The sequence below is a fragment of the Varanus komodoensis genome, unplaced genomic scaffold (genome assembly GCF_004798865.1).
Source record: "Varanus komodoensis strain SLA01 unplaced genomic scaffold, ASM479886v1 scaffold24, whole genome shotgun sequence".
Taxonomy (NCBI): Eukaryota; Metazoa; Chordata; class Lepidosauria; order Squamata; family Varanidae; genus Varanus; species Varanus komodoensis.
In genome coordinates, this window is record NW_025335641.1 from 15,871,558 (window position 1) to 15,880,629 (window position 9,072).

The 9,072-nt window shown below is 38.1% G+C and overlaps 1 protein-coding gene across 8 annotated transcripts in view; it reads left to right on the plus strand.

The window, feature by feature from the left end:
- Positions 1-9,072, plus strand: part of GPSM2 (G protein signaling modulator 2) — a 39,769-nt gene that overhangs the window by 24,727 nt on the left and 5,970 nt on the right. For 7 of the 8 annotated variants that reach the window (XM_044432274.1, XM_044432278.1, XM_044432275.1 and 4 more), the window contains 7 exons: positions 1,125-1,280; positions 2,058-2,166; positions 2,899-3,025; positions 4,457-4,527; positions 6,298-6,471; positions 7,011-7,164; positions 7,297-7,514. In XM_044432274.1, the coding sequence (XP_044288209.1) occupies positions 1,125-1,280; positions 2,058-2,166; positions 2,899-3,025; positions 4,457-4,527; positions 6,298-6,471; positions 7,011-7,164; positions 7,297-7,514 (1,009 nt within the window). The remainder of the gene's footprint in view (positions 1-1,124; positions 1,281-2,057; positions 2,167-2,898; positions 3,026-4,456; positions 4,528-6,297; positions 6,472-7,010; positions 7,165-7,296; positions 7,515-9,072) is intronic. The other variant, XM_044432281.1, reaches the window with a different exon arrangement.

Below are 9,072 nucleotides of genomic sequence, written 5' to 3' on the forward strand. Positions count from 1 at the left end.
CAGCAAAATCAGGTAAAATCAGAGTGGAGTAAATACTTCTGCAAGACATTGTAGGTGTTAATCATGTACTCAGTTGTGTCTCAGTAAACCCTCTTGGTCTTAACAGATTAACCACATGAAGTATAATACAGTTCATGATCAAACAAGTTTAGTAGTATATTATAAGAAAGATGACAGTTTCACCTCTTCCCAAAGATGGATGTTAAATAATTTACAGCAACTTTTATAGTAATAATATGTCTTGTAGCGTAACAAGCAAACAAACATCCAGTGTGATTTAGGAAAGAGATCTTGTGTCTTGTTCATTATGTTATACAATTCTGTCAAATCAAACTGGCAACAAACTAAATAAAACAACTCAAAAAAATCAGCAGCAACAAAAATAAAGCAATACCTCACCAAACATAAAGGTCTGCTTAGAGAAAACCAGAAGGGATACAGCCAAATATGTAGCCACTGAAGGACTTTCAAAAGCTCTAAAGTGGCAATTGAGAGCCCAAACTGACATCTAGTTGGAATAGAATTTGAGGAGGTTCACTTGAGAGTATGCACTGCCAGAGATATCCAGAACCCAGACTTTTTATGATTTGAGTGTGCCAAAAACACTCATACTAATTAAATCAGCTACACATATTATGACTGTGTGTTATCCCATTTCTTCTTTGTCAAAATGTGGTTGAAGGGAGCAGAGGGATGTAAATGAGCTAATGTTTGGAATTGCTTACAGAATTATATACTTGAATCCCATGCATTTTTTAAAGCCATGAACCTTCTGAATCTTGAAACTATTAGTTTCAATCTATGTTTTAAGGAATGCTGAGTTTCTTCAGAAGTTCAACAGGAGATTCTAAGAAAATGCTTCATGGCCAAAAAGCTGCTCTGAAAAACAATCTTCCCATCACTTCCACTTCTCCCCTCCAGTGCTCAATTGTGTTCTAGGACACACTTTTGGTTCAAGAGAGCCAAAATTATTTTCTAATTTTATTCATGTATTAGTTTTCTATAGAATTATATTGATATCTGAAATTAAAAATTTAGAGCAGCATAAATTATTGCATTTATGCTGATATATTATAATGTGGATATTGTCAGTATAAATTATATCTAGCTATTCATTCTTCTAGGAAGACATTGCAACTGGCCAGGCAGCTTACAGATAGGGCAGTAGAAGCACAAGCTTGTTACAGTCTTGGAAATACGTATACTTTACTTCAAGATTATGAAAAGGCCATAGATTATCATCTGAAGCATTTGGCAATTGCTGAAGAACTGAATGACAGGTAAACTTTAAAAGTCTACTGTGATATTAACATGGCAGGTATATCTTTTCTCTATATAAAATTAATATCTTACAGTAGAATTGTCTGACTCATATAGGTAGAGATCCAAAGAACCATTTTAACAATGCCCAAGAGCTTGCTGATCTGCAGTTGGAATGCTTACATTTTGTTTTAATCTGCTGGTGCCCATAATATCATAAACAGAAGACCGAAGCTGCTCTGGTGCACCTTTCGGTAGTGTACAGGGTAGGATGGGGTTTGACTCCACTTATTAAAGCTCTGAAAACTTTTCGATAAGCAATGCCTATTTATTTTAAATAGGTACAAGTATGGTTTTAGCATTAGGATTAGCTGAGATGGATCTTGCATACATAGTTTCTAAAATTGTATGGACCAGCTCTTCTTAAAGGTATTTTAATATTCTCATGCTGGGTATTAATGACCCGTCACTACATTAAGATGGTGCAAGAGAACTTCTGTAGCATGGGTGTTTCCTGTGATGTTCTGAGCGCAAATCCCCAAGATCTCATGGGATTGACCACTAATACAATTAATTTCCCCACAAACATTGCCAATTCCAGGTAATGAGCTCCACTGGCATGAAAAGCAGCCATATAATTGATTCCTGTGTGACCTTAGAGCTCCTGTAAGCAGAGTGGCATAGGAAGCAGCCATGCAACTTCAACTTTCATGTTGATGAGATAATGTAGGAATTGGTGCTTACTGGTTTAAGGAGTGTGGCATTTCAGTGTATCACACTGTTGAACTGTGTTTCAGAATTGGTGAAGGAAGAGCATGCTGGAGTTTAGGGAATGCATACACAGCACTGGGAAACCATGATCAAGCCTTGCATTATGCAGAAAAACATTTAGACATTTCAAGAGAGGTATGTACAGGTATTCAGAGTTTTTCCACTGTGTGCCTTTCTTCTTTAAAAAGTGTGTGTATCTTGTCTGGAATGAATTAGCTATATATAATGAAAAAAAAACTACAGCTGGGTGTGAAAATGGCTAGAATGATTTTCTTGCAGCAAATACAAAATGGGCAAGACTACATGGGCATAATTTACTTGTTTCAAAGAAGCTTGCAGATGCAAAGTTCCAAGTGGATTGCGCTCCATATTTGTGCTTAGTATGCTAGAAATTTTACTTGAAAACACAGTTTTGGATGTGGTGTCTGTCATGGTGAGCCAGTATTCTCCTTCCTTCCTTCCTTCCTTCCTTCCTTCCTTCCGTCCTTCCTTCCGTCCTTCCTTCCTTCCTTCCTTCCTTCCTTCCTTCCTTCCTTCCTTCAATATGCCACCCCACTAGCTTATGTCCTTGAGAACAAAAGATACTGAAGTGGTTCACACAACATGATGGCAAAATATGAATTTATTAACACATAATTATTATTAATATAGGGATGTGTGAAAAATGCAACTATTTCTTGTTTGAATAAGCCACTTAATAATTGTCCCATTTATAGGATGTGAATAGATTAATTCCTAGACATTGGGTTGTTTATAGGTTAAACAACCCAGAGTTAAACCCTTCCTGGCCTCATTATATGAAAATGTATGTATTTATGGATAGTACTTCAGGTTAGTTTTGAAATGAATGAATGCTTTTGGTTGCAGGTAGGAGATAAAACTGGAGAACTAACGGCTAAACTTAATCTCTCAGATCTTCAAATGGTGCTTGGTCTAAGTTTCAGTACTAACAACTCAATGACAGAAAATCATATTCCAGATAATGGCTTGAATGGTAAGTGTATGCTTCTGTGATGATGCTTGAATGGTAGATTTGTTCCATCAGTAAGCTTTAAAAGTCATGAATCCTCATTAAATCTTCAGTGCTGGTGTTCCCTTCTTTGGTAATCAGCTCATTTTTCTTTATAATTATGCATACAGCAAATGTCTATCATTTAAAACAGCAACACTATGATGTATAATGACAGATTGGAGGATTTTCATACAGCTGGAGATACACTTTGTTGGTGTTTGTTTTTAAAACAAGCTCTGACTGGCTGTGATTGCATGGAACAATGAATCGGGATGATGGAGAATTCTGGTTTATGATAAAAGACCTTTGTGCCATGCAGACTGTTAGTTCCTGCTTAGTTCTTTTTGCTAGAATGGTCAGCTAAACATGCTAGGGATGGTTCCTTTAGTGCGTCATCTGAGGAGAGGATCCTGAATTGTTGCTTCCAAATAAGCTAGGATTTGTAAGCTTAGAACAAACTGATGGCTTGCATTGGTGGACTGTTTACCTTTGGTGTGAGGACTGGCCCTGTTCTCCTTCCCACGTTGGGTGGCTGGCAGACTGAACCAATACAGTGAGAATGGGCAAGGTCTGCATGTTCCTTCAACATGTCATGCCATGGGAGAGGATGGGGTTAGGGGAAAACACTTATAAACACAGGGAAGAAGAAAAATTTGTTTCACTGTGATGTGGCAGGACTCATCTGGGAAGGCAGGTTAGCCCCCACACCCTTAGTACAGCTCTATATGATTGGACCCTGCCTGCTCTAGGTTCTGGAATGCCCTCCAGGACACACAGAGTTTGTTTCTAATGAGAATTAGTTGCTTTTGGTTTGGAGCATGGCAGTGTTTTGCAAGAACTTATGCAAAACGCTCCTTCTTGAAATTAGATATTGGACTAATTTTCTAGGCTTGCATCCATGGGAAATTCCTTTCTAAACCCCTTTAGCTTCAGTATCCTGCTACAGCTTTTCTGCAGTCTGAAGGCACTGAAATTCACGAAGGATACATAACAGATAATCATAACTTTAAAAGATGGTATGATGAATGCATCAGAATAACCATGTCATGGATTCGTAAAAATACAAAAATGGTCTCATGTATTAATGCAGCCCTTTCTAGAAGTTTTATTATGTGTACAGTGCAGTTCTTTGCATGCCTGCTCAGAAGTAAGTTCCACTGAGTTCTGCGGGACCTTCTCTCAGGAGGGTTGGTATCGGATTGCAGCATTAGTGACTGTAGAAAAGGCTAGTATACCCTTATATGCTTTTGCAATATAACTTAGTTTCCTTATAGACAATTGAACAATTGAATTATTTGTCAGAGTGGTGATCATATGTCATTCTAGTAGACATGAGGAATTGCCTGTCTTCTATGTTTTATACACAGTTAAGCCTTTTTTCAGATAACCAGTTACCTAATTCTCTATCTCAAGGCACTAGGCCACGGGCAGGACGTCGGCACAGTATGGAAAACATGGAACTTATGAAGTTAACCCCTGAAAAGGTTAGTGTGTTTTACACATATGTGAGAATTCACTTGTAAAAATATTTCGTAGGATTGACTCTTGTCCTGTATGTATCTTCTGGCACAAACAAATGATGGCAAGCTAACACAAAATGGAAGAGACAACAAGAACTTTTATTGATAGCAAACCAGGTTGCACAGATGAGCTTCTTAATCTCAGAGCAAAAGCTTAGTGGTTGCAACTTTACAGAAATCACATACCTGATGGCAGGTATAAGCTCAATATTTAATTTAAATACCACTCAAAGCCTAAAAGTTATAACAGTGTCAGAGATCAATACGACTTGGTTTCCATGTTGCAGTCTCTGAGGTTTAGAGTACAGGGCGAGGGATTATAAACCAAACCAGGCATTCAAAGACAAAGGTCTTGAAAAGGGCACATGCAGAGATTTAGTGCAGCCTTGAAATCATTATGAGTACCTCTGCACTACCATACCTATGGTCAAAATAAAGGTTCAAGAGTAAGTCCAAAGTAAATCCATCTGCAGAGAATTTTAAATGACCATAACTTCCACAGATTTCCATGCTGCATGGGTTGAGGTACAGAAAAGTCCACGGGTCATGATCAGTCTAAACCAACAGGCCATCTGGGCTATTGAGACAAAGATACACAATCTATAGTAAACAAGAATTCTTGTTTACTTCCATGGCAGGCTCTTAATGATTCACAGAATAAGCAGAAAATTTTGCTGAAACAGACTAAAGTGGTAGAAATGTTTCTTGCAGCTCAGTTGGAGTGAAGTTCTGAACATGAAGGGCTACAGGGAGTATTCAACAGACAATAAAATATGACTGTAAAAACAGTGTCCCCAGTGAAGCTTCCCAGCCTGAGCACCTGCTATAAAGTAAGGCTAAGGCTGCAATAGTTAGCTAGCTCACAAAGGAACTTAACCCATAAATGAACTATGTACCAAACAGTTTGTATTCTGCCCTTGAGTAGCAGTATCAACCTCAAATCCCTACCCATTTAGCTTGTTTCTTATGTAGAACCTATGTTAACTGTTGGAATAGCATTTGAAGTAAAAAAATGAGCAATTGGATGGGAGTGACTCATTCCCTTCAGAGAAAACTGACAAAGATAAGTTTATTCTGAATCTTACAATTGATTTAGGCATAGTCTACCCTGACACCTTCCTCTTGTCATTACCTGTATAACTAGGCATGTCCAAATTCTCAGGCCCTGGGCTTCTCATTACTAGTAAGAAAAAAACAGCAGTGCAAAAACATAAGGAGAATGCAAATTCGGGATTATATCTGCTTACCCGCCATATTTTTTTAAAAAAATGCAGTATGATTGCATAGAGGTAAAACCTTTTAGAAGGACCTTCAGTATCTCATTAGTTTATAATGTGTGTTTAAAAATTTCGGGGACCCCAACCTCTTTCCTGAAAGTAATAGTGGTGCTATATTACCATTCAAACTGAAAAAAATGTGATCATTCCACACATCCGCCCGCCCCAGCATCAATTTAGAATTTGCATGTTAAATGTAATAGCCGGATTGCATTAAATAATGCCTTAACTTGGAACTCAGATCAGAATTTCAGAACTGTAGGACATTGTGTGAAGGCAGTGTTTTTGCTTTGATTCTTAGACCTAATCTTGATAACTAGCAAAAGCTCTGGCTTTACAAACCTGAATAAAGCTGGCCACTTTAATGGTGGTGGTGCAAAAATTAAACTAGCCACCATTTTGTGCACTAACTGTCTTTTGGAGAATTCCTTAATTTACATAGTTGCTCTTTTCCTAGGTTCAGGACTGGAACAGTGAAATTCTGGCCAAACAGAAACCACTAGTTTCAAAACCTTCAGCCAAACTACATTTTGTAAATCGGCTAAAGGGCAAAAAATACAAAAATATAACTTCTTCTAAAGTCCTTCAGGATGCTAGTAATTCTATTGAACATCGACTAAGTTCACAGAAGGTATTTTTGGATAAGTATTTAATCTCTTTAGAGATCTCACTGTTAATATATTCTAGCAGAGACACATCTTTGAAGACATTTGTTTTGTGTACTTCATTAAAGCTCAGACAAGCTAAGACTGTAATTTGAAGTATACTTGGTAGAAAACAATTCCCATCAAATCCATTGACTATTTATTTAAACATTTTCAGGGCTGGATGAAAAAATCATCCCATATACATTTTGTTTCACGTGTGTGTGTGTGTGTGAGAGAGAAAGTCAAACATAATGAAAACCTGGATCAGAAGCTCAAATACAGAGCTTCATTTTAAGAAAGAATTGCATGATTCTTGCTTCTTATTCTGTATTTGCATGCTGTTTTTCTGTTTTCTGTTTTTGCATGCTGGCAGTTTTTACATTCCTCCCCCAGTGCTATTTATTTTGCCAAAAAAAAAGACATGTCCCATGTTATGTCTTAAGATGGCTAGAACAAAAACTCCTTAATCTTCTTCATAAAACAACCAACACAAGCTGTATTTGTTTTGACTCTAACTTTTTAGAAAAGCAGTCTTGATGTTCCTGGAGATGAAGGGTTCTTTGACTTGCTAAGCCGATTTCAGAGCAACAGAATGGATGATCAGAGATACTGTTTCCAGGATAGGAACAGACTGGCAGCTCAAGCAACATCTACACCATCCAGAACAATGAAAAAATGTAACTAATTTAAAAACATACACAAGTAAAATTTCCGAGTTAATGGAATGCTATCTGAAACTGTCTCAGTGATCTCACTGCTTTGTGTATACACATCTCAGCTAATATTACATGTTTCTGATCACTTCACAGCCTTTTCAGCCTCCATGGTCTCACCCCACACAGATGAATTTCTAGATTTACTTGCTAACTCTCAGAGTAGACGTCTAGATGATCAACGAGCCAGTGCTAGCAATTTACCAGGACTTCGTCTTAATCAACGTAATAGTCAGTCAGTCCTTGGGCGTTTGATGGCCAGCAGCAACAGTGAACCAGATGATGACTTCTTTGACATCTTAATCAAATGCCAGGTAGGTCCTGTGATATATCTGGATCTTCTACATGACACATGCAGTTTAAAGACTGCCATAAAATAGGTACTTGGGGTCTCATGGTAATACCTGGCTTCAACAGTTGGTTAGCTTTTAAATTCTGAAAGGGACTGAAAAATGTACATAACTTTACTTAAATGCTTCTGCCAAAGGAGAGACTAATAAATAGCAAATGGTCTTGTCAGCTGAGAAATGGGAATGTGTAGTAGCATTTTTAACAAAGACTGTGGTAAATTCCTTCAATTCCAGAGTTACTCTTCTGGATAAGTTTCAAATGTAATGGCTGACTGAGATGCTGTAAGCAAAACAAAGAATACTTGTACTCAAAATGGAAGAGTGCAGTGCTGTGGAAGAAATTATGAGCAACTGCACAACTCTGGCCTTTTGCATTCTGAGAGAACAGCTTTTGGGAGACAGACTCTAGGGAGATAGACTTTCTGTTATTCTCACAATTTGTATCTTCACTCATTGGGCATAAAAATATCAGTAGTTGTATTTCTGAAATTGTATGCCTTTTCTCTCTATGCTGAACTGATAGTCTTATTTCTGAATCCAAGCTTTAAAGAAACAATTCTGAGGTGTTCATTCTGCATAATTAGAGAAATTCAGGTGTGCTAGTTAGTTTGAGGTGGTCATGCAGCTTGCCGCCTTTCCATCTCATCATGTCATTCTTACACATGAAGTGCAAACATATAGGATTTGGTATGGAGCAACACAGGCAACCAGATATAGTGGCTCTTTTTTAGATTTCTCACTCATGTGAACTGTCTAGAGTTTCCTCGAGTATTCACTTGCATGCTCAAATGTAATACATGGTATGAATGGGATGCCCATAGATACAATCAGCAGCAATGCCCATCATCCTATTGGCTGAAGGGCACTTCTACCATGATTGTAAGTTCATAAACTGAGCAGATCAGCGCTTGGCCACAGGATCAAAGGTTAGCCAAGTAGATGGGATTTGCCAAATGTCCCTTGTAATACCAGATTCAGGTTGGTAGCTGAGTCTAGAGTTGCATTCCCATAGATTGCAGTTGAGTCTGCTTTGTAAAGAATGTTACTTGTATGGTAAACCAAGTTCTGCAGTTCAGCATAACTTAGTGCCTCTTCTGAACGATTGAATTAGCAACTGACAGATCTCAAAGGACTACCATTACTAGATTTTCTCTAAATGGTGCTTTATCAGTGGAAAGCAGAAGCTGCTATATCAGAGATTACCATATGTATATGTATATACCAACTGTATATAAGCATAGTGAATTTTTCTGTTGTGAGCTGAACCATCCAGGCAAGTACAGTGGGTACCCAATCCATCTACATGGTGTAGAAAAATTCATGTGTGCCATGACTTCCTAGTGAGGTGGTTGTTGTTGTTGTTGTTGTTGTTGTTGTTAGTCGCGAAGTCATGTCCGACCCATCGCGACTCCATGGGCAACATTTTTCCAGGCCTTCCTGTCCTCCACCATCCCCCGGAGTCCACTTAAGCTCATACCAACTGCTTCAGTGACTCCATCTAGCCACCTCATCCTCTGCCGTC